Below are 27,178 nucleotides of genomic sequence, written 5' to 3' on the forward strand. Positions count from 1 at the left end.
TGAGGCTATTGACTAGATATCTTAGTGCCTTTCCACAAGGCCTCTCTACACTGCTGCTTCTTCCTCAGAGCATAGTAGCTGTGTTTCAAGCAAGGAAGTGAGAGAAATTAGATGCTTCCAATATCTTAAATCCTAGGCCCTGCAATTGCTGACAGCCATTTTTGTTGTATTCTTTGAGTCAAAGTTTTCACAGAGCTTCCTAGATTCAAGGGAGTTGGGGAAACTCTAAGGAGTCCCCTCACATGTTGGATTTGGCCAACAGAGATGTCAAAGCAATTATTATAAATATATTCAAATAATTAAAGAAAACTTTATTTCAAGATTTCAGAAAAATTCAATGACAATGACTCAACAAATAATAAATTCAATGAAGAAATAGGAATTATTTAAAATTTTTAAAAATGTAAATTTGAGAGTTGACACAAATAGAAATAAGCAGCGAACTTGATGATAGATGAATAGAAAGTATATATCCTAAGGAATAGAAAAAATGAAGAAAATTTAATAGAACTTCTGAGACCTATGAGACAATATCAAGAAAATACCAAAATATTTGTAATGGGAGTCCTAGAAGAAGGGAGTGAGAAACAGTAAGAAAAATATGTGAAGAAATAATGGGCAGAAACTTCATAAATTTGATTCAAAAATCTAAAAACAGCAGAATATTCTTTCTTTTCAAGAATACATAGATCATTCTCCAGGACAAACAAAATGCTAGGATATAAAGCACACCTCAATAAATTCAAAAGAACTAAACATCATTCAAAATACGTTCTACAGTAACAATGGGAGAAAACTAGATATCAACAACAGAAAGAACGTACAGAAATCTCTAAATATTTGGAAATTAAATAACGAATGGTTCAAAGAAACCATGAAGAAAATTAGAAAATACTTTGAAGTGAATGAAAACAAAACCAATATGTCACAATAGGTCAAAGCAATGTGATGCAGGTAAATCAATGCTTAGAGTAAAATTATAGCTTTAAATAGCTATTTTAGAAAAGAGAAAAGATCTCAAATTAATAATCTAAACCTCCATTTTTAAGAAACTAGAAAAAGAAGAACAAGTTAAACACAACATAAGCAGAAGGGAAGGAATAATAAAACTCAGAGCAGCAAACAATGAAATAGAAAGAGAAAAATCAATAAACAATGAAATAAACAGTGGGTTCTTAAAAAGATCACAACATTGCAAAATACTTAGGTAGACTGGCTGAGAGAGAACAAAAACCACCAAAATCAGGTATAAAAGAAGGGACATTTCTACTGACCCTACAGAAATTAAAATATAAGGTAATATTATAAACAACTCAATATCAATAGATTAAGCATATTTATGTATTTATGGACAATGTTCTAGAAAAACATAAATTCCCAAAACTGACTAAAGAAACAGGTAATCTAACTAGATCTATAACAAGTAAAGAAATAAAGCTAGTAATTAAAAACTTCCCCACAAAAAAAAGCCCAGGCACAGTTTCAACCATGATTTCTATCAAATATTTTAAGAGGAAACGATATCAATTCTACACATTTTCCAAAAAATATATAGAGAGGAAACATTTCTCAACTCATTCTATGAGCCAGAAACAGCCTGATACCAAAGCCAGAAAAATATATCACAAGGAAACAGCAGACCAATAGCCCTCATAAACATAGATGCAGAACAACCCATAAGAAAATGTTAGCAAACTGAATCTAGCAACATCCTAAAGGATGGCTAGTAAGCACATATAAGGATAATCAACACCATAAGTCATTTTGGAAATGGCAATTAAAACCAGAAGGTGATACTACTAAATACCTACTAAAACAGCTATAATGAAAATAACTGTCAATGTCAAGTGTTGGCAAAGGTATGAAAAAACTAGAAGCCTCATACATTGCTGGCAGAAAACAGTTTAGCAATTTCTGAATAAGTTAAACATAAATTTATCGTTCCAATCAGCAATTCCACTCCTAGGTATCTACCCAAAAGAAATAAAAATATATGTCATGTAAATACTTGCACATGAATACTCATAGTAGCACTATTCACAGTAGGAAAAAAACTAGAAACAATCCAAATGTCTATCATTGGTTAATATATAAAGAAAATGCAAGGAAATGTGGTATATCTATACAATAAATACTCTTCATCAATAAAAATGAATTACTAGAACATCTACAATATAAATTATGTCTAAAAATTATGCTAATTGAAAGAATCCAGACACAAAAGACTATATATCGTATCATTCAGCTCATTCAGTTTCCCCCTCCCCCAAATTCCAGGTGAATCTATAGGTATAGAAAGCAGCTTAGTGGTTATCTGGGGATTCACAGCAAACATGTAGGAAAGAACAATTTAGTATAAAGAAAATTTTCTTGAACTGGATTGTAGTGGGTTCCCCAGCTTTATAAATGTACTAAACAAATATCATTGAATTGTACACTTATATTGGGTGTATTTCCTGGCCGGTAAATTATACTTCAGTAAAGTTGTCTTCAATAAAGCAAGTTGATTTAGTATTTTCCTTCTCCTCAAAGCTTTCATTTTCTTCTAGGTTGCATTCGTCTTCCTTAATAAGCATATCAACACTTTGGAGGGGATGTGGATGACAGATATACAGTCTGCATAAGTTCTACACTAGAATTTACTGAAATGTACTACTAAGATCACTGTTAGCCACTTTTCTGTTCTCATCTGCTGAAATGCCTGCTGACCCGAATCCTTCAGTCACATGGTTGACATTGCCATCTTTGGGGAATATCGTTTAGTCTACAATTCTCTTATAGATTTTTTTCCTGATGAGTATTCCTCAATAAATCATATGCACGCAAATTCTTGTTTTAGACTCTGCTTCTAGGGAACCTGACCTCTTAGCCCATCCTATGCATTATTTCCTATTTAGGAACTCTATTCTGCTGCTGTTGGGTGGGGTGCAGCTGTAACCTACCTCCACACAGAGTTCCGGATTGGACATGGCTTTCTGCATTATCTACCCTATCGTTATTGCACCATGTTGGTGTGGAATAATTTTCACTGATGCTTGCCATCTTCCCAAGCTCCACTCAAGGAATGGAACAAAGACTCACTCTATTCTCAATCCCCAGAATTCCATGAGTGGAAATGGGGGAAACAGTGCATTCTAATCTAAATATAGACAATCCTATCTCTAACCCTTGATTATCCTCCAAAAATGCCTTTTCCTTAGTCTGGAGAACCAAGTTTTCTTCCCAAATCTTTCTTTTTAAAAGCCAAGTGTATAACATTTTGTTCTTTAGTTTGGCTGGATTCTTTCTCTACTAGGACAGTAATAAATCTGGACTAATGGGAACAAAGATAGTCTGTGACAACAAAGAAAGTATGGGATTTCAAAAGCACCTTGATTAATTTTAAAATCTCACCATACTCTATATGCTGTGATAATATTCATATATATTGTATATAGTTTAAAGATATGTGAATGCATTATAATCAATATTTTAGTCTTATCCCAGCCTCCATGAAGTCTAATAATTATGATTTAGTGATATATTGGTAGAATCCCCATGTTGTTCAATGATTCTCCAATAGATGAATTTACTGATTGTCAGTATTCTGAATGGCACAGATAGATATATTTACTGGTTGACAGTGTTCTGAATGGCATTATGCTTTACTGCCTAACAATGAAGTTCAACGAATTGTCATTATCATTCTCTTTCTTTTAGTACTCTAAAGTACTATTGAGACTGCCATATAGAAAAATTTATTGAGATAAGATAATGTAATGAAAACTGCAGAAGCTTTGAAAGCAAATAAAAACTTGAGTCCCAATCCTGTCTCTTCAGCTTTTTGCCAATGGCGAAAAAGGATTCTACTTTTAATCCTTGTAGTGTCAATTGTTAGTGTAAATGAGAAGGGTTTGTTCTGAAAATTAAATGTGATAAATACATAGGGAAGCCCAATTTAAAAATAAAGCTCAGTCTAGAAGATAAAATATTACACATTAACATATGTTAATATAATGGGGTGACTCTATAAGGATGCATTGAGTCCATCAATGAGAAAAATGAGGGCCAAATTTCAAGGTTGAAAGGATGTAGATAGATAGATCGATAGATAGATAGATATACATATATCTCCTACAGGTTCTGTTTCTCTGAAGAACCTTGACAAACACAGTAATACAGATGCTGATGAATACAGGTGTCAACAGTTATACAGCAGGTGTGTATAGAGGCCAAGTGGCCTAACAGAGGATATGGATGGACCTGGGTTCTGCCTCTGTCCTTTCACAACTGCTGGGAACTCTTGTTGCTAACATCTGATCCCAGCAGTAACATTTGAGAAGAATGGAGGAAAGAAGTTAACTGAGGCCCATGGACACACCAAGTAATTCATCGTAGCTTCAACTTCCTTACAGGCAAAACAGAAGTAGGGCTGGGAGAACTGGAGATAATGTGTGTGAAGGGTCTAGCACATACTAGGTGCTAAATGAATCATGCTTCTAATTATCTCAACATTCATAAAAGAAAACATTCTCTACCACGTCAGCCACAATAAATGAAGTAGGTTACTTTGGGGATGAAATGGTGATTTTAACACACAGTTTTCAGCTTTCATATGCCATCTGTAGGGATAATCATCTTTGCACTTTTATTATTGTTACTAAACTTTAATTTTTTTTGTGCTAAGAGGGCTTTCAAAGGATGAGAATGAAGGACGATGGGGCTGTCCAAAATAATGGATATCCCAGAATCCTGCCAAGGTATGTGCGAAACTCCTAAAATAATAACCTGCATTCCCACTGCTGCAGAAATGGAAATATTTATTGTTGTCATTATCACCACTATTGTCAGTATTGCTATTTTCAGAGTTCCCTGACAGACACATTCATTCCTAAGGGGATTTAGTGGTTTGAGTTTCATGTCTGTACAGCTCTACCTAGGAAAGTCAAGAGCGCTTTCACCTTTGCTCCTGTCTAAACTGAACTTGCAGCCTTTCGCCACATGGAAGCCACCTGCCTGGTTGTCCTATCCGACTCAGCTGTGAAATCGGTCCCTCGGTTTCCAGAGCTCAAAGCCTCAGATTCTTCATTTACTCATCCATCTCTCTCTACCCCTTTTCCTCAGCTATAGTCAATTCCCTTGTCTATCACACCTGCTCAAATTCTTCTAAATCCCTTCTCTGTGCTCCCTGCCAGCTGCAACTGTCTTATTTCAAGACATGAATAAAGAAAAAGTCTTAATAGTCTTTTCACTATCAACATTAAGGAGGATGTATCAGGTAAATGATTCTTGGCCCAAACAGCACTGTTTTAAAAAATTAAAAAATTGAGAGCCAACACAAAATATAAGAGACTTTGGGATACTCAGATAACAAGAAACTATCTTACTATTAGGGTAAATTTAGAATATCCTTAATTAAGTTTTTTCTTACAAGGTAATTAGTCAATCTCTCCCCCATACTTCCTTTTACTTTGAATTTTTCTCTATTTCAACATCTATCTCATTCCTCTTTATTTATCCAGGACACTACTCTGAACACTCTAGATGGCAACTGTGACGTCTTACTCCTCCACAAGTCTGCTCAAACACCTAGGATGCTGTATAAACCATAAAACTATCTGTTATAAATGGTACCTGAAGATTTTGCTTTATACAAGGGAAAGAGATGTGAGACAAACAGCAATGCTATAGCTCTCATGTTAAGAAAATACATAAATGTACCACTAATCAAAGTTCTGGGATTGAAGGCAGTCTTCAAAGACAATCCCAAAGGATAAGTAGAGAAGACAGTTCAGTGTATACTAGAGGTCACCTGGCCTGAAAAAGGATAAAGATGCTATTTTCCTTACACACATCACAAAACGGGATTATTGTGATAATTATGAAAGATTCTACCTCCAGAGTCCCCTTTTAAAGCCTCATTTTAGCAAAGGGTAAAGGGGAAAAATTATCTTCTCACCTTACAATCAGTTTCAGACATTTGGAGGGAAACTATAGCAGATGCTGTGGGCACCATGCCCGTACATGCCAACCCTCACACTTTAGTGCACACTGGCTGGACTTGCAGCTACCAGCAGCTGAATTTCTTTGCCTGAGGGCTTTCTCAAGCCAACAAACCTTGCTTTGCCCACCTGTGTAGCACTCTGGATGTGTTTGGGTATTAACTTCCCCTGGAAGTAGCCTCCAACCAGTTAATGAAATGAATTGGTGTATAAATACCCTAGCAACCTTATCCCGTGGGTAGAACAACTCTGAGGTATATGCTCTGCACCAGCTTTCAGAGTTTCCCCAGCAGGATTAAGCTCTAGTGGACTACAATGGTGGGAGCCTTGATAATGTATATTTCATTGACTGCTTTGCTGCATCTCACTTCATCATTCTCCTACCACTGCTTTCTTCTCCTTCCAGGTAAATTTCTTGTGCACTAATCTATATCTCAAGATCTGTTTCTGAGACATACCAACCAAGACTCTAAACTTCTCTTCCACCAAAAAAAGAACTGATGGATAAATCAGAAACAGTGAAAACTCTAGGATAAATTATTCATTGAATTCAATTCAACAATTATTGAGCACCTACTGTGTCAGGAACTGTGCAAAGATGAGCAGCACTTAAACCCCGATGGGAAGGAGATCACTAATTTCTACAGTAGACAATTACTGAATTTTTTTAAGTATAGTAATCAGTACATCCAGAAATAGCTATTAAGCCTAGAACAGAAAGCATCTAAACCCTGTCAGTGTGGAGCTGTGAAGTAATGGAAGACTTTCCAAAGAAGAAAGACTTGATTTAGTTTTCCCAGGTGGAAGTAGAAAGGGGAATATCAGATAAAGGGAGCAAATGCACAGAACCAGATGGTACAGTCTCCCCCATGACAAGAATGTGGGGAAAACCTCAGAGAGGATGGATGATATAGTGGTAAGAGCATGACCACTGAAACCTGACTGTCTGGGTTCAAATCTTAGCTTTTCTAGATACTGTCTGTGTGACCTTGGGCAAACCAGTTAATCACTCTGAGCCCCAATTTACTCATCTAGAAATTAAGGTGCCTAAATCCTACCCTTTTTAGTAATTTAGAAAATTTAATATAAGCAAAAGGTTTAGAAAAGTAACTGGCATATTGAAAGTGCTGAATAAATAATTGTGGTTTGTTATTATGGCTGGTTAATTCACAGGGAAAGTAATAGGAGATAAAGCTGGCAAAGCAGACAGGAGATAAATCATGCAGGTTCTTATATCCCATGTTAAGGAACTCCTTCTTCATCTTTGAAGTCAAGAATCAGCAAACTATGTATGACACACTGGCCAAATCCAACCTACACTTTTTTTCTGTAAATGGTTTTATTGGAATACAGCTACATTCATTAATTTGTATATTGTCTGTGACTATTTTATGTTACAATGGTACAGTTGAGCTGTTGTGACATAACATATGGTCCACAAAGTCAACAATACTTACCTTCTGATCTTTTACAGAAAAAAATTGCCAACCCCAGCCATAGATGGAAAGAAGTGACATGCAGAGTAAAGGATAAGTTGTATGGAGTAAATATCTGCAGGCAGAGAAAGATGGTCACTCCACAGGTCAAGGTTAAGGTTGATGAGGTTAATAAACCAGATTTCATAGAGTCAAAAGAGGAAGGGTTTGGTATATAGATGAAGGAGAAATATACTGGGAGTTGATAAAGAGTCCAATTAAATCTGCAGACTACAGGGCACATCTAGCCTACAGATAAGTTTTATTTATTCCAGAGTGTTCATATATTTTAAATCTGTTGTCAATGTTTAAAATAGACAGATATCACCAACAAAACATGAATATCTGGCTTGTTTGGAAAAACTGGAAGATCTGGCAAAAGTTTGCTTATAGGCGTGAATGGTAGAACTTTATTTATCTGGAAGGCAGTATTTACATGAGACATTTACTTTCCAATATGTTGCATTCTCCACTATTTCCTATTGTATTACAATTGGGTCAGCTTCATTCATGTCGTAATCACGTTGAGTCTAAGTCGTCTAGGATTCAAGAGTGCTACATACTGCCACTTATGGACACAAGGGCATGGAGTACGGTAAAAGAAGCAGTTTCCTCTCAAAACAGATATAATAGAAAGAGTGGCCTTGAGGGAGAGCCAGATTTAGGTAAGAACAAGTGAGGAGAGAGTACCCCATGAAGAAGGTGAGGTGTGAGTCAACTTGTTTACAAAAGAAGAGAGGTTTATGATTACAGAGGAGAAAAATATTTAGGAGAAATTGCATGAAGAGTCAAGGCGGGGGCAGGCTCATAGCAGGATAAAGATAACTGAAAAAACAAGGATTCGTCACCAGAAATGTCACCTTGTTGGTGGATGTATGAGGTTGGCTAAGATGAGAGCCACAGAAGGAACTGATTGGCTTCAGAGTCCCCAGCTTTTTCTGGAAAATTACTGTGGTGTTAGAGCCAGTGGTGGATAGGTTAGGGTTAGTGTCATCACAGATCCTGCCTGCAAATCTGGCCAAGGTAATTAGAACTACCCTTAGGTTCTAACAGAGTCATGATGAGTTCTCTGTCATGTAAGCCCTCAGGAAAAGTGCTGAATTGGTTCAGTTAAACAATATCTGTAGTTGCTTTGGATGCTAAGATTATATATTTCTAACAGCTTTAGAAATGAAGGAGGAATAAGTCATCTAAGTAAGCTGTGATCTCAAGATTCTTACCTTCTTTCCTGTTTCTTAAGGAATACATGACTCTTTTGTTCACTGAGCACCCTGATGGGCTTTGTATATGGAAAAGCATTGCCCCTACTTACCTGGAGATGTTGGTCTTCTCATCCTGCATCCTGGTCCTTCATAGGCCTTCTTCTATTTTTCTCTTAATTTTTCTTTGTTTTCCTGTCCTTTTAATCTCAGGAGTCAGTTATCTATTAAAAAAGAAAGTAGGGAATATAGTGAATGGGAAAATGTCATTAAAACTCTCAACATCTACCCTTTTCAATATCTATTATTATCTTTTTCACTATAACAGAGAGGACCATTTCCTAGGTCTCACATAACGGAAAATTCACTCCTATCCTTCAGTGTTTGTCCCAGAAAAACCTTATAAAGTCATATTTTTATTCTATTAGCTGTTGGAAATAGCCATGAGGGAAGGCCACCTCCTAGCCACATCCATCCAGACACTGCAACAGAGGAATCAACCTTAACCAGGAAGAATAACCAAGGCTTCAACTACTTAATAGGCAAAAGCCTTACCCTACATGCTTGAGAGGAAAAGATATTTTAAAGTCTGCATTCTTGGCTGAAGATGATTCTTTATCCATAATGAAATATTTTACATTTCATAAAGAAACATGAAACTGCAGAGGGTGTTGATGCAGATACCAAGAGTGATGAGGTCTGGTAAATAAATTCACTTAAATTTCTTCTCTTAGGAATTATCAATGGGGTAAGAAGTAGAGAGAGAACAGGCAGTATTCAAAGAAATGCTTATAAATAGATAAGAAAGAAGATGGCGGAAGACTAAGATGAGGAGATTACCTCCCTCCCCACAGATACACCAGAAATACATCTACACGTGGAACAACTCCTACAGAACACCTACTGAACGCTGGCAGAAGACCTCAGACCTCCCAAAAGGCAAGAAACTCCCCACGTACCTGGGTAGGGCAAAAGAAAAGAGAAAAAACAGAGACAAAAGAATAGGAACGGGACCTGCACCAGTGGGAGGGAGCTGTGAAGGAGAAAAGATTTCCACACACTAGGAAGCCCCTTCGCAGGCAGAGACTGCGGGGGGCGGCGGGGGAAAGCTTCGGAGCCGCGGAGGAGAGCTTAGCAACAGGGGTGCGGAGGGCAAAGCGGTGAGATTCCCGCACAGAGGACTGGTGCCGACAGGCACTCACCAGCCCGAGAGGCTTGTCTGTTCACCCGACGGGGTGGGCGGGGCTGGGAGCTGAGGCTCGGGCTTCGGTCGGAGCGCAGGGAGAGGGCTGGGATTGACGGCGTGAACACAGCCGGAAGGGGCTAATGCACCACGGCTAGCTGGAAGGGAGTCGGGAGAAAGTTCTGGAACTGCTGAAGAGGCAAGAGAGACTTTTTCTTCCCTCTTTGTTTCCTGGTGCGCGAGGAGAGGGGATTAAGAGCGCTGCTTAAAGGAGCTCCAGAGACGGGCGCGAGCCACGGCTAAAAGCGCGGACCACAGAGACGGGCATGAGACGCTAAGGCTGCTGCTGCCGCCACCAAGAAGCCTGTGTGCGAGCACAGGTCACTATCCACACCCCGCTTCTGGGGAGCCTCTGCAGCCTGCCACTGCCAGGGTCCCGGGATCCAGGGACAACTTACCCGGAAGAACGCACGGCACGCCTCAGGCTGGTGCAACGTCATGCTGGCCTCTGCTGCCGCAGGCCCGCCCCGCACTCCGCGCCCCTCCCTCCCCCCCTGCCTGCGTGAGCCAAAGTCCCCGAATCAGCGGCTCCTTTAACCCCGTCCTGTCTGAGCGAAGAACAGACGCCCTCCGGCGACCTACACGCAGAGGCGGGGCCAAATCCAATGCTGAGCCCCGGGAGCTGTGCGAACAAAGAAGACAAAGGGAAATCTTTCCCAGCAGCCTCAGAAGCAGCAGATTAAAGCTCCACAATCAACTTGATGTACCTGCATCTGTGGAATACCTGAATAGACAATGAATCATCCCAAATTGAGGAGGTGGACTTTGAGAGCAAGATTTATGATTTTTTTCCCCTTTTCCTCTTTTTGTGAGTGTGTATGTGTAGGCTTCTGTGTGAGATTTTGTCTGTATAGCTTTGCTTCCACCATTTGTCCTAGGGTTCTATCAGTCCGTTTTTTTTTTTCTTCTTTTTTTTCCTAATAATTATTTTTTATTTTAATAACTTTATATTTTACTTTATTTTATTTTACTTTATCTTCTTTCTTTCTTTTTTCCTTCTTTCACTCCTTCCTTCCTTCTTACTCCCTCCGTCCCTCGCTCCCTCCCTCCCTCCTTTCTTTCTTTCTTTCTACTTCTACTAATTCTTTCTTTCTACTTTTTCTCCCTTTCATTCTGAGCCGTGTGGATTAAAGGCTCTTGGTGCTGCAGCCAGGAGTCAGTGCTGTGCCTCTGAGGTGGGAGAGCCAACTTCAGGACACTGGTCCACAAAAAATCTCCCAATGCCACATAATATCAAACGGCAAAAATTTCCCAGAGATCTCCATCTCAACACCAGCACCCAGCTTCACTCTACGAACAGCAAGCTACAGTGCTGGACATCCTATGCCGAACAACTAGCAAGACAGGAACACAACCCCACCCATTAGCAGAGAGGCTGCCTAAAATCATAATAAGTCCACAGACACCCCAAAACACACCACCAGACGTGGACCTGCCCACCAGAAAGACAAGATCCAGCCTCATCCACCAGAACACAGGCACTAGTCGCCTCCACCACCCACTGAACCAACCTTAGCCACTGGGGACAGACACCAAAAACAACGGGAACTACGAACCTGCAGCCTGCAAAAAGGAGACCCCAAAAACAGTAAGTTAAGCAAAATAAGAAAACAGAAAAACACACAGCAGATGAAGGAGCAAGATAAAAACCCACCAGACCTAACAAATGAAGAGGAAATAGGCAGTCTACCTGAAAAAGAATTCAGAGTAATGACAGTAAAAATGATCCAAAATCTTGGAAATAGAATGGACAAAACGCAAGAAACATTTAACAAGGACCTAGAAGAACTAAAGATGAAACAAACAATGATGAACAACACAATAAATGAAATTAAAAATACTCTAGATGGGATCGATAGCAGAATAACTGACGCAGAATAGATAAGTGACCTGGAAGATAAAATAGTGGAAATAACTACTGCAGAGCAGAATAAAGAAAAAAGAATGAAAAGAACTGAGGACAGTCTCAGAGACCTCTGGGACAACATTAAAGGCACCAACATTCAAATTATAGGGGTTCTAGAAGGAGAAGAGAAAAAGAAAGGGACTGAGAAAATATTTGAAGAGATTATAGTTGAAAACTTCCCTAATATAGGAAAGGAAATAGTTAATCAAGTCCAGGAAGCACAGAGAGTCCCATACAGGATAAATCCAAGGAGAAATACGCCGAGACACATATTAATCAAACTGTCAAAAATTAAACACAAAGAAAACATATTAAAAGCAGCAAGGGAAAAACAACAAATAACACATAAGGGAATCCCCATAAGGTTAACAGCTGATCTTTCAGCAGAAACTCTGCAAGCCAGAAGGGACTGGCAGGACATATTTAAAGTGATGAAGGAGAAAAACCTGCAACCAAGATTACTCTACCCAGCAAGGATCTCATTCAGATTTGATGGAGAAATTAAAACTTTACAGACAGGCAAAAGCTGAGAGAGTTCAGCACCACCAAACCAGCTTTACAACAACTGCTACAGGAACTTCTCTAGGCTGGAAACACAAGAGAAGGAAAAGACCTACGATAACAAACCCAAAACAATTAAGAAAATGGGAATAGGAACATACATATCGATAATTACCTTAAATGTAAATGGACTAAATGCTCCCACCAAAAGACACAGATTGGCTGAATGGATACAAAAACAAGACCCATATATTTGCTGTCTACAAGAGACCCACTTCAGACCTAGAGACACATACAGACTGAAAGTAAGGGGATGAAAAAAGATATTTCATGCAAATGGAATCCAAAAGAAAGCTGGAGTAGCAATTCTCATATCAGACAAAGTAGACTTTAAAATAAAGACTATTACAAGAGACAAGGACACTACATAATGATCAAGGGATCGATCCAAGAAGAAGATATAACAATTGTAAATATTTATATACCCAACATAGGAGCACCTTAATACATAAGGCAAATTCTAACAGCCATAAAAGGGGAAATCGACAGTAACACATTCATAGTAGGGGACTTTAACACCCCACTTTCACCAATGGACAGATCATCCAAAATCAAAATAAAGAAGGAAACACAAGCTTTAAAAGAACATTAAACAAGATGGACTTAATTGATATTTATAGGACATTCCAATCAAAAACAACAGAATACACATTTTTCTCAAGTGCTCATGGAACATTCTCCAGGATAGATCATATTTTGGGTCACAAATCAAGCCTTGGTAAATTTAAGAAAATTGAAATTGTTTCAAGTATCTTTTCTGACCACAATGCTATGAGACTAGATATCAATTACAGGAAAAGATCTGTAAAAAATAAAAACACATGGAGGCTAAACAATACACTATGTAATAACCAAGTGATCACTGAAGAAATCAAAGAGAAAATCAAAAAATACCTAGAAACAAATGACAATGGAGACACGACAACCCAAAACCTGTGGGATGCAGCAAAAGCAGTTCTAAGAGTAAAGTTTATAGTAATACAATCCTACCTTAAGGAACAGGAAACATCTCGAATAAACAGCCTAACTTTGCACCTAAAGCAATTAGAGAAAGAAGAACAAAAACACCCCCAAAGTTAGCAGAAGGAAAGAAATAATAAAAATCAGATCAGAAATAAATGAAAAATAAATGAAGGAAATGATAGCAAAGATCAATAAAACTAAAAGCTGGTTCTTTGAGAAGATAAACAAAATTGATAAACCATTAGCCAGACTCATCAAGAAAAAAAGGGAGAAGACTCAAATCAATAGAATTAGAAATGAAGGAGGATACGTAACAACTGACACTGCAGAAATACAAAAGATCATGAGATTACTACAAGCAACTCTATGCCAATAAAATGGACAACCTGGAAGAAATGGACAAATTCTTAGAAATGCACAACCTGCCGAGACTGAATCAGGAAGAAATAGAAAATATGACCAGAGCAATCACAAGCACTGAAATTGAAACTGTGATTAAAAATCTTCCAACAGGGCTTCCCTGGTGGCGCAGTGGTTGAGAGTCCGCCTGCTGATGCAGGAGACGGGTTCGTGCCCCGGTCCGGGAAGATCCCACATGCCGAGGAGTGGCTAGGCCCGTGAGCCATAGCCATGGCCGCTGAGCCTGCGCATCCGGAGCCTGTGCTCTGCAACGGGAGAGGCCACAACAGTGAGAGGCCCGCATACCACAAAAAAAAAAAAAAAAAATCTTCCAACAAACAAAAGCCCAGGACCAGATGGCTTCACAGGCGAATTCTATCAAACATTTAGAGAAGAGCTAACACCTATCCTTCTCAAACTCTTCCAAAATATAGCAGAGGGAGGAACACTCACAAGCTCATTCTACGAGGCCACCATCACCTTGATACCAAATCCATACAAGGATGTCACAAAGAAAGAAAACTACAGGCAATATCACTGTTGAACATAGATGCAAAAATCCTCAACAAAATACTAGCAAACAGAATCTAAGAGCACATTAAAAGGATCATACACCATGATCAAGTTTATTCCAGGAATGCAAGGATTCTTCAATATATGCAAAACAATCAATGTGATAAACCATATTAACAAATTGAAGGAGAAAAGACATATGATCATCTCAATAGATGCAGAGAAAGCTTTTCACAAAATTCAACACCCATTTATGATAAAAACCCTGCAGAAAGTAGGCATAGAGGGAACTTTCCTCAACATAATAAAGGCCATATATGACAAACTCATAGCCAACATCGTCCTCAATGGTGAAAAACTGAAAGCATTTCCACTAAGATCAGGAACAAGACAAGGTTGCCCATTCTCACCCCTCTTATTCAACACAGTTTTGGAAGTTTTAGCCAAAGCAATCAGAGAAGAGAAGGAAATAAAAGAAATCCAAATCGGAAAAGAAGAAGTAAAACTGTCACTGTTTGCAGATGACATGATACTATACATAGGAAATCCTAAAGATGCTACCAGAAAACTACTAGAGCTAATCAATGAATTTGGTAAAGTAGCAGGATACAAAATTAATGCACAGAAATCTCTGGCATTCCTGTATACTAATGATGAAAAATCTGAAAGTGAAATCAAGAAAACACTCCCATTTACCATTGCAACAAAAAGAATAAAATATCTAGGAATAAACCTACCTAAGGAGACAAAAGACCTGTATGCAGAAAACTATAAGACACTGATGAAAGAAATTAAAGATGATACAAATAGATGGAGAGATATACCATGTTCTTGGATTTGAAGAATCAACATTGTGAAAATGACTCTACTACCCAAAGCAATCTACAGATTCAATCCAATCTCTATCAAACTACCACCAGTATTTTTCACAGAACTATAACAAAAAATTTCACAATTTGTATGGAAACACAAAAGACCCCGAATAGCCAAAGCAATCTTAAGAGCGAAAAACAGAGCTGGAGGCATCAGGCTCCCTGACTTCAGACGATACTACAAAGCTACAGTAATCAAGACAGTATGGTACTGGCACAAAAATAGAAATATAGATCAATGGAACAGTATAGAAAGCCCAGAGATAAATTCATGCACATACGGTCACCTTATCTTTGATAAAGGAGGCAGGAATGTAAAGTGGAGAAAGGACAGCCTCTTCACTAAGTGGTGCTGGGAAAACTGGACAGGTACATGTAAAATTATGAGATTAGATCACTCCCTAACACCATACACAAAAATAAGCTCAAAATGGATTAAAGACCTAAATGTAAGGCCAGAAACTATAAAACTCTTAGAGGAAAACATAGGGAGAACACTCTATGACATAAATCACAGCAAGATCCTTTTGACCCACCTCCTAGAGAAATGGAAATTAAAACAAAAATAAACAAATGGGACCTAATGAAACTTCAAACCTTTTGCACAGCAAAGGAAACCATAAAGAAGATCAAAAGGCAACCCTCAGAATGGGAGAAAATATTTGCAAATGAGGCAACGGACAGAGGATTAATCTCCAAAATTTATAAGGAGCTCATGCAGCTCAATAACAAAACAACCAACAACTCAATCCAAACATGGGCAGAAGACCTAAATAGACATTTCTTCAAAGAAGATATACAGACTGCCAACAAACACATGAAAGAATGCTCAACATCATTAATCATTAGAGAAATGCAAATTAAAACTACAATGAGATATCATCTCACACCAGTCAAAATGGTCATCATCAAAAAATCTAGAAACAATAAATGCTGGAGAGGGTGTGGAGAAAAGGGAGCCCTCTTGCACTGTTGGTGGGAATGTAAATTGATACAGCCACTGTGGAGAACAGTATGGAGGTTCCTTAAAAAACTACAAATAGACTACCATATGACCCAGCAATCCCACTACTGGGCATATACCCTGAGAAAACCATAATTCAAAAAGTGTCATGTATCAAAATGTTCATTGCAGCTCTATTTACAATAGCCCAGAGATGGAAACAACCTAAGTGTCCATCATCGGATGAATGGATAAAGAAGATGTGGCACATGTATACAATGGAATATTACTCAGCCATAAAAAGAAATGAAATTGAGCTACTTGTAATGAGGTGGATAGACCGTATGCTAACACATATATATGGAATTTAAGAAAAAAGTTGTGAAGAACCTAGGGGTAAGACAGGAATAAAGACACAGACCTACTAGAGAATGGACTTGAGGATATGGGGAGGGGGAATGGTAAGCTGTGACAAAGCTAGAGAGAGGCATGGACATATATACACTACCAAACGTAAGGTAGCTAGCTAGTGGGAAGCAGCCGCATAGCACAGGGAGATCAGCTCGGTGCTTCTTGACTGCCTGGAGGGGTGGGATAGGGAGGGTGGGAGGGAGGGAGATGCAAGAGGGAAGAGATATGGGAACATATGTATATGTATAACTGATTCATTTTGTTATAAAGCAGAAACTAACACACCATTGTAAAGCAATTATACTCCAATAAAGATGTAAAAAAAAAAATCTTCTTTTGTAAAGCATCAAAAAAAAGATAAGAAAATTAAAACAATAGTTTAATTTAAAACTTATTCAATTAAGAGAAAGATTATAAAATATTGCATAAAGTGATTTTTTTTAATACAAAGTTTCATTCTGGTCTGTGCTCTGGGCGAAAAGTCTACTTGGAAATAGATAAATAAGAATTATGGAGGACTTTTCAGAAGTAAGTGCACGTGGCTCGCTTCAGTGTTTCATAGAGCTGATTTTCCACAAAGTTTTAAGAAAGGAGGAAGGAAAAGATGAGACAGGAAATACAAGTCCCTAATGACTCCTCTTTTGACCCACAAATCCAAGGAGAGAATGAGAAAGCACAAAGTTAAACCATCATAGTTCAAAATTTGCTAGAATTAAAAGTTCTTTACTTAATGGAAAAAAGGAAAGCTGTGAGTTTATATTTAGATTTCTTAAATCCTAAAGAAAATAGGAACACAGAGTTTATATTTTTCTCCTTTTTTTTCCTGACTTTTCTTTTTTTTCTAATGATGATTTAGACTCATGATCTTTTAAAATAATATATATGTCTCTCTTCATCATTTTCTGAACATAGAAAAAAATACCCCACTGGTAAAGACTTGATGCAATTCTTCCTTTAAGAGTTTAAGGAAAGAGTCTTCCTTTATAATACAAAATTTGCTGTCTATATAGTGTGAGTCAAATTAAAAGTTGTCCTTGTGCTATGTGTGTTACCACCCACTTGACTAGGAAAATTCTAGAGATCAAAACAACCATTTATTTGCTCCACTAGACATAGCGGTCAAGATCCAATAGTGTGTCACTGTGAGCTCTGTTGCAAGTAATTTGTTACTATAAATAGTTCAAATTTTGCAAATGATTTACTTTTGTTTGTAAGTTAGAGGGAAGTCAAGGTTATCCTGAAATGTCACTCTCACTCAGCTGCATTCTGATATCCTTCTCTGAGGAGAGAAGGGGAGGCTTTCTAACCAGGATGCCAGTAAGCGAATGTCACCCACTGTTTGTTTCCAGAGGTAAAAAGGTTGAAACCACTTCATCAGATTGGTGCCATCTGAAAGTGAAACTAGAAAATCAATGCAAGACGGATGTGGTCAGAGACATGTAAGGTCATTCTTAAGAATAAGGTGTATGGGGTCATGCACTAAGAGAAACTCCAGGCACCTCTCGTCGGGATGAGTGCATCATGCCCAAAATCAGCAAACATTTGCAGGGCTCAATGTCCCTCGCTCTGAATGATGTGCTCAGAAAGTGCCCTTCTGAGTCTTATTTGGTTTTACATGTTTTTTTCTTTCGGCAAAAAGTGTAAGTATCTAGGAGTTTTGACGTTTGTAATTCTGTCATTAATTAATAAATTAGCATTCTGGTCTTATGACCACATGAAATGTATTGACACTCTGGTTTGTTCCAGATCCTGTGCTAGGCACTAAGTTCACCCAGATACTTAAGAAAGAGTCTTCTTCTCAAGGGAATTCCCATGAGAAATTAAGTAATACGAGTTTGTTCCTGAAAGGTTAATATACTCCCTCTATGTGCTCAAAAAATCATGTTTATGAGCCTACAAAATCGAGGAACAGACTGGATTGTGCTGAATCCATCAAATGAAATAGCATCTAATGAAGCTTCATGAGGACTAAACAACTGATCACAACTGAAAAACATCCCACATCACAGTTTTCTTTGTGTATATATAAAGTTTTAGGCATCATGGAAAGTCATTGTCACTGAGCTAAAACTCACATGATCTGAGTCCACTGCTTATTAGGTCTATGATTGTAATGACTGTAAATAAGTTAACATATTTGAGACTTGGTTTTCTTACCTACAAAATGAGATGAATCATTCTTCCCATTACTTCACACCGATGTTGTGAGGATGGAACGCATGGGGAGAAGCAAGGGACGAAACTCTATTCCAACATAGAGTTATAACCAACAGCCACTGTGTGCCAGGCAGAGTGTTAGACGATTTCCGCCTGTTCTCATTTTTAACCCTCACAGCAACCCTCATTTTAGCCATTATTGCTTTAAAAGTTGACTTTCTAGGTCACATCATGTAGTGGCAGAACTAGAATTTGAAAACCCAACTATCTGCCTGCAGGGTGCTTGTCTCCATCACTTCACCCTGCCTATATCATACCTGAGTCAATTGTGTGAAATGTCTTTGAAAATTGGAAGCTGTTCTACTATTACCATCCCAAGTCAATGATCTGAGATTGAAAATGTCCCCTAAGTCACTTAATCTGTTCCTCTGCTCATGGCAAGTTTTCTACTTGAAGGTTATTGTCTTTTTTTTTTTCTGTGATTAATTCTTACCCATTCTTCAAGCTGACTATAGTTCTCTAGGCAACAATGATCTTTCCTTCTTATAAGGTCTGATATATCTATGCTATTTCACTGTCTCATACACTTAATATGTTGTATTTTTAGTTATTATTTTACATGTGTCTTGCTTCCTCAGCTAGACTGAAATTTCCAGTGGGTAAAAGAATGCCTTGGTACTCCTCTAGGACCAGGTCATTGTAGCATCAAGCCATTAAAAACATAGGTTTTCAAATGTTTGAGTTTTAATTGATATATTTAAAAATATTATAAGACAAAGACCAAAATGATGATTACTAAAATAGGCAGTCTAATTTACTTTTAAAAGAACTTTAAATGTTTATCTCACCTATGTTATAGGCAACGACATTCATTTTTACAATCATTTTTCTCATATTCAAAATACTACAATGTTATAATAAAAAATATGTTATTGCCTCCCACTGTTATTATTTTTGTGTGTATATCTCCCTATTTTTTCTATATGTGACTATATTTATAAAAATTGAATTAAAAAAACTTGCCTGGGCACTCAAAGAAAACCATAATTCAAAAAGACACATGCACCCCAATGTTCATTGCAGCACTATTTACAATAGGCAGGTCATGGAAGCAACCTAAATGCCCATCGACAGAGGAATGGATAAAGAAGATATGGTACATACATACAATGGAATATTACTCAGCCATAAAAAGGAACAAAATTGGGTCATTTGTAGAGACATAGATGGACCTAGAGACCGTCATACAGAATGAAGTAAGTCCAGAGTGAAGTAAGTCAGAAAAAGAAAAATAAATATCGTATATTAACTCATATATGTGGAATCTAGGAAAATGGTACAGTTGAACAGGTTTGCAAGGCAGAAATAGAAAAGATGTAGAGAACAAACTTATGGACACAAAGGGGGGGAAGCAGGGGGGGATGAATTGGGAGATTGGGATTGACATATATACACTAATATGTATAAAACAGTTAACTAATAAGAACATGCTGTATAAAAATAATAATAAAATTAAATTAAAAACAACAAAAAAACCTGAATGTCAAGGAATTTTATTTTGTTATATGATGTTGACTTATAATCTACAGAGAACATATTCCATATTATTGTATAGTTTCTCATTGCATCATTTTAATGGATGTATATTTTTTCATGTTTATTAATTGGCTTTGTGTTTCAACATTTTTGTCAGTTCATTGATTGAGCTCTTTCCTCAGTTCTTCATTTTTCTCACCACAGCAACCATTACCAGATTACTATATACCCCTACAGAGTTAGTCTGTTTATGTAGACGCTAACTATAGAAATCTGTATATCCATCTTTTAAAAAACAGTAATGCAATCATACTATGTATACTGTTCCTTACCTCGCCTTCTCATTCAATATACATTCTGGAGATTGTTCCACATCAATACAAGTAGGGGAGAGGCTTCAAGATGGCAGAAGAGTAAGAGGCGGAGATCACCTTTCTCCCCACAGATACATCAGAAATATATCTATATGTGGAACAACTCCTACAGAACACCTACTGAATGCTGGCAGAAGACCTCAGACCCCCCCAAAAAGCAAGAAACTCCCTCACGTACCTGGGTAGGGCAAAAGATAAAACAAAGAATAAGGACGGGACCTTCACCAGTGGGACGGAGCTGTGAAGGAGGGAAGACTTCCACCCACTAGTAAGTCCCTTTGCAGGCGGAGACTGCAGGTGGCGGAGGGGGGCAGCTTCAGGGTGGCGGAGGGGGGGAGTTTCGGATCCGCGGAGGAGAGCACAGCAACAGGGGTGCGGAAGGCAAAGCGGAGAGATTTCCGCACAGAGGATTGGTGCCGACCGGCACTCACCAGCCCTAGAGGCTTGTCTGCTCACCCGCCGGGGCGGGCAGGGTCTGAGAGCTGAGACCCGGGCTTCGGAGGTCGGATCCCAGGGAGAGGACTGGGGTTGGCGGTGTGAACAGAGCCTGAAGGGGGCTAATGCACCACAGCCAGCCGGGAGGGAGTCCGGGAAAAAGTCTGGACCTGCCGAAGAGGCAAGAGACTTTCTTCCCTCTTTGTTTCCTGGTGCGCGAGGAAAGGGGATTAAGAGCACTGCTGAAAGGAGCTCCAGAGACAGACGTGAGCCGCGGCTAACAGCACGGACCCCAGAGACGGGCATGAGATGCTAAGGCTGCTGCTGCCGCCACCAAGAAGCCTGTGTGTGAGAACAGGTCACTATCCACACCTCCCCTTCTGGGAGCCTGTGCAGCCCGCCACTGCCAGGGTCCCGTGACGCAGGGACAAATTCCCCGGAAGAACGCACAGCGTGCCTCAGGCTGGTGCAATTCCCTGCCGGCCTCTGCCGCCACAGGCTCGCCCCGCACTCCGTGCCCCTCCCTCCCCCCGGCTTGAGTGAGCCAAACCCCCCGAATCAGCTGCTCCTTTAACCCCGTCCTGTCTGAGCAAAGAACAGACGCCCTCAGGCGGCCTACATGCAGAGGCGGGTCCAAATCCAACGCTGAAACCTGGGAGCTGTGCGAACAAAGAAGAGAAAGTGAAATCTCTCCCAGCAGCCTCAGGAGCAGGGGATTAAATCTCCACAACCAACCTGATGTACCCTGCATCTGTGGAATATCTCAACAGACAACGAATCACCCCAAATTGAGGAGGTGGACTTTGGGAGCAAAGATATATTAGTTTTTCCTCTTTTCCTCTTTTTGTGAGTGTGTATGTGTATGTTTCTGTGTGTGATTTTGTCTATTTAGCTTTGCTTTCACCGTTTGTCCTAGGGTTCTGTCCGTCCGTGTCTTTTTTTTTGTTGTTCTTACTTTTTAAAATTTATTTATTAATAATTTTTTTTAGTTTTTATTTTAATAACTTTATTTTATTTTACCTTTTTATTTTATTTTATCCTCTTTCTTTCTTTCTATTGTTTCTCCCTTTTATTCTGAGCCGTGTGGATGTAAGGCTCCTGGTGCTCCAGCCAGGAGTCAGTGCTGTGCCTCTGAGGTGGGAGAGCCAACTTCAGGACACTGGTCCACAAGAGACCTCCCAGCTCCACGTAATATCAAACAGCGAAAATCTCCCAGAGATCTCCATCTCAACACCAAGACCCAGCTTCACTCAACGACCAGCAAGCTACAGTGCTGGATACCCTATGCCAAACAACTAGCAAGACAGGAACACAACCCCACCCATTAGCAGAGGGGCTGCTTAAAATCATAAGAAGTCCACAGACACCCCAAAACACACCACCAGACATGGACCTGCCCACCAGAAAGACAAGATCCAGCCTCATCCACCAGAACCCAGGCACTAGTCCCCTCCACTAGGAAGTCTACACAACCCACTGAACCAACTTTAGTCACTGGGGACAGACACCAAAAACAACGGGAACTATGAACCTACAGCCTGCAAAAAGGAGACCCCAAACAGAGTAAGATAAGCAAAATGAGAAGACAGAAAAACACACAGCAGATGAAGAAGCAAGATAAAAATCCACCAGACCTAACAAATGAAGAGGAAATAGGCAGTCTACCCGAAAAAGAATTCAGAATAATGATAGTAAAGATGATCCAAAATTTGGAAATAGAATAGAGAAAATGCAAGAAATGTTTAACAAGGACCTAGAAGAACTAAAGAGCAAACAAACAGTGATGAAAAACACAATAAATGAAATTTAAAATTCTCTGGAAGGGATCAATAGCAGAACAACTGAGGCAGAAGATCAGATAAGTGACCTGGAAGATAAAATAGTGGAAATAACTACTGCAGAGCAGAATAAAGAAAAAAGAATGAAAAGAATTGAGGACCATCTCAGAGACCTCTGGGACAACATTAAACGCATCAATATTCAAATTATACGGGTCCCAGAAGAAGAGAAAAAGAAAGGGACTGAGAAAATATTTGAAGAGATTATAGTTGAAAACTTTCCTTATATAGGAAAGGAAATAGTTAAACAAGTCCAGGAAGCACAGAGAGTCCCATACAGGATAAATCCAAGGAGAGACATGCCAAGACACATATTAATCAAACTATCAAAAATTAAATACAAAGAAAAAATATTAAAAGCAGCAAGGGAAAAACAACAAATAACACACAAGGGAATCCCCATAAGGTTAACAGCTGATCTTTCAGCAGAAACTCTGCAAGCCAGAAGGGACTGGCAGGACATACTTAAAGTGATGAAGGAGAAAAACCTACAACCAAGATTACTCTACCCAGCAAGGATCTCATTCAGATTTGATGGAGAAATTAAAACCTTAATAGACAAGCAAAAGCTGAGAGAGTTCAGCACCACCAAACCTGCTTTACAACAAATGCTAAAGGAACTTCTCTAGGCTGGAAATACAAGAGAAGGAAAAGACCTACAATAACAAGCCCAAAGCAATTAAGAAAATGGGAATAGGAACATACATATCAATAATTACCTTAATGTAAATGGCTTAAATGCTCCCACCAAAAGACAGAGTCACTGAATGGATACAAAAACAAGACCCATATATATGTTGTCTACAGGAGACCCACTTCAGACCTAGAGACACATACAGACTGAAAGTGAGGGGATGGAAAAAGATATTCCATGCAAATGGAAATCAAAAGAAAGCTGGAGTAGCAATTCTCATATCAAACAAAATAGACTTTAAAATAAAGACTATTACAAGAGACAAAGAAGGACACTACATAATGATCAAGGGATCAATCCAAGAAGAAGATATAACAATCGTAAATATTTATGCACCCAACATAGGAGCACCTCAATACATAAGGCAAATACTAACAGCCATAAAAGGGGAAATCGACAGTAACACAATCATAGTAGGGGACTTTAACACCCCACCTTCACCAATGGACAGATCATCCAAAATGAAAATAAATAAGGAAACACAAGCTTTAAATGATACATTAAACAAGGTGGACTTAATTGATATTCATAGGACATTCCATCCAAAAACAATAGAATACACATTCTTCTCAAGTGCTCATGGAACATTCACCAGGATAGATCATATCTTGGGTCCCAAATCAAGCCTTGGTAAATTTAAGAAAACTGAAATCATATCAAGTATCTTTTCTGACCACAACACTATGAGACTAAATATCAATTTCAGGAAAAGATCTGTAAAAAATACAAACACATGGAGGCTAAACAATACACTATGTAATAACCAAGTGATCACTGAAGAAGTCAAAAAATACCTAGAAACAAATGACAATGGAGACACAACGACCCAAAATCTATGGGATGCAGCAAAAGCAGTTCTAAGAGGGAAGTTTATAGCAATACAATCCTATCTTAAGAAACAGGAAACATCTCAAATGAACAACCTAACCTTGCACCTAAAGCAGTTAGAGAAAGAAGAACAAAAAAACCCCAAAGTTAGCAGAAGGAAAGACATCATAAAGATCAGATCAGAAATAAATGAAAAAGATATGAAGGAAACAATAGCAAAGATCAATAAAACTAAAAGCTGGTTCTTTGAGAACATAAACAAAATAGATAAACCACTAGCCAGACTCATCAAGAAAAAAAGGGAGAAGACTCAAATCAATAGAATTAGAAATGAAAAAGGAGAAGTAACAAGTGACACTGCAGAAATACAAAGGATCGTGAGAGATTACTACAAGCAACTCTATGCCAATAAAATGGACAACCTGGAAGAAATGGACAAATTCTTAGAAATGCACAACCTGCTGAGACTGAACCAGGAAGAAGTAGAAAATATGAGCAGACCAATCACAAGCACTGAAATTGAAACTGTGATTAAAAATCTTCCAACCAACAAAAGCCCAGGACCAGATGGCTTCACAGGCAACTTCTATCAAACATTTGGAGAAGAGCTAACACCTATCCTTCTCAAACTCTTCCAAAATATAGCAGAGGGAGGAACACTCCCAAACTCATTCTACAAGGTCAGCATCACCCTGATACCAAAACCAGACAAAGATGTCCGAAAGAAAGAAACTACAGGCCAATATCACTGATGAACATAGATGCAAAAATTCTCAACAAAATACTAGCAAACAGAATCCAACAGCACATTAAAAGGATCATACACCATGATCAAGTGGGGTTTATTCCAGGAATGCAAGGATTCTTCAATATACACAAATCAATCAATGTGATACACCATATTAACAAATTGAAAGAGAAAAACCATTATGATCATCTCAATCGATGCAGAGAAAGCTTTCAACAAAATTCAACACCCATTTATGATAAAAACCCTCCAGAAAGTAGGCATAGAGGGAAATTTCCTCAACATAATAAAGGCCATATATGACAAACCCACAGCCAACATCGTCCTCAATGGTGAAAAACTGAAAGCATTTCCACTAAGATCAGGAACAAGACAAGGTTGCCCACTCTCACCACTATTATTCAACATAGTTTTGGAAGTTTTAGCCACAGCAATCAGAGAAGAAAAAGAAATAAAAGGAATCCAAATTCCCTTTGGAAAAAGGAGTAAAGCTGTCACTGTTTGCAGATGACATGATACTATACATAGAGAATCCTAAAGATGCTACCAGAAAACTACTAGAGCTAATCAATGAATTTGGTAAAGTAGCAGGATACAAAATTAATGCACATCTCTGGCGTTCCTATACACTAATGATGAAAAAACTGAAAGTGAAATTAAGAAAACACTCCTATTTACTATTGCAACAAAAAGAATAAAATATCTAGGAATAAACCTACCTAAGGAGACAAAAGACCTGTATGCAGAAAATTATAAGACACCGCTGAAAGAAATTAAAGATGATACAAATAGATGGAGAGATATACCATGTTCTTGGATTGGAAGAATCAACATTGTGAAAATGACTCTACTACCCAAAGCAATCTACAGATTCAATCCAATCCCTATCAAACTACCACTGGCATTTTTCACAGAACTAGAGCAAAAAATTTCACAATTTGTATGGAAACACAAGTAGATTTGTTCTCATTCTTCTTAATGACTGTATACTATTCCATGGTATGGATTTTACATAATTTGTATAATCAAGTCCCTATATAATTAATTTCTTACTTACATGGTTTGCTGTATATATATTTTTTCTTTTTTCCAAACGATCCATCATATCTTTCCTAACAAGATTCATTCATTTTTCTCCCTAAAGGCTTTGCTTCTGAATCCCTCCATTTTGGGTTTCTGTTTCTGTCTGCTGATTTCTCTCTGGGTTTCTGTCTGCTGATTTCTCTCTGTGCCACATGCAATGTTGATACCCTGGCAGTACTGCTCACGTCTCTCCTGGAGTCCACTCTTCCCTAGATACTATAATTTGTTCTTCCTTTATTAACTCCTTCATTTTGCTCTAGCACATTTTCCAATAGCTAACTTTAAAAGTGCATCTGGATATTTAGATGTCCAAGCTGTTTATTTTGCCTTTATATTTATTTTGGTTGAATATAGAATTTCATATAGAAAATATCCTTTGTCCAAATTTTGAAGGTTTTGCTTCTTCACTTGTAGCATCCAGAGCAGTTATTAGGAAAGCCAGGGCCCTTCAGAACCTAGTACATTGACACTTTTACCCTTCTTGGTTAAGTCTGTGAATATATTTTACTGTTATCTACTTTCCGAAACTGTTTTGCAGTCATTTTCTAATGACATTTCATATTCTATTTTCTTTAATAGAGTTCATTTATTATCCTCAGTGAAACCTGGGGAAGGTTTCATGTGTCATGTGTTAATTTACCATCTCTATCTCTAGAGTCCAATGTTTAACTATTGTGCTTCTATTGAATATTAAATTTCTAGGTTTTCACTTTTACAAACACTTGAACATCTTCATGGTTAAGTAGAAATCATAATTATTTCTTAGGTTATACTAAAGGTCAATCTCTTGCATAAAAGTGTTTACAAAATTTCTAATGTATTTGATAGATACTTCTAAGTGTATTCATTTCCTGTTGCTGCAGAACAACTTACCACAAAAAGTAGCACCTTACCCCACAGTTTCCAGGGGGTCAGGAGTCTGAGCCTGGCTTAACTGGGTCCTCTGTTCAGGATCTCACAAGGCTGCGATTCAGGTGTTGGTCAGGAATACATTCCCATCTGAGGCTCAGGATCCTCTT

The 27,178-nt window shown here is 38.4% G+C and overlaps 1 protein-coding gene across 1 annotated transcript in view; it reads right to left on the reverse strand.

Moving 5' to 3' along the window:
* Positions 1-27,178, reverse strand: part of LOC309972229 (uncharacterized protein) — a 482,303-nt gene that overhangs the window by 236,390 nt on the left and 218,735 nt on the right. Inside the window, exon 4 of the mRNA XM_082855831.1 lies at positions 8,769-8,879. Coding sequence (XP_082711957.1) covers positions 8,769-8,790 — 22 coding nt within the window. The 5' untranslated portion in view covers positions 8,791-8,879. The remainder of the gene's footprint in view (positions 1-8,768; positions 8,880-27,178) is intronic.

Source organism: Leucopleurus acutus, assembly GCF_964270905.1.
Source record: "Leucopleurus acutus genome assembly, chromosome: 15".
Classification (NCBI taxonomy): domain Eukaryota; kingdom Metazoa; phylum Chordata; class Mammalia; order Artiodactyla; family Delphinidae; genus Leucopleurus; species Leucopleurus acutus.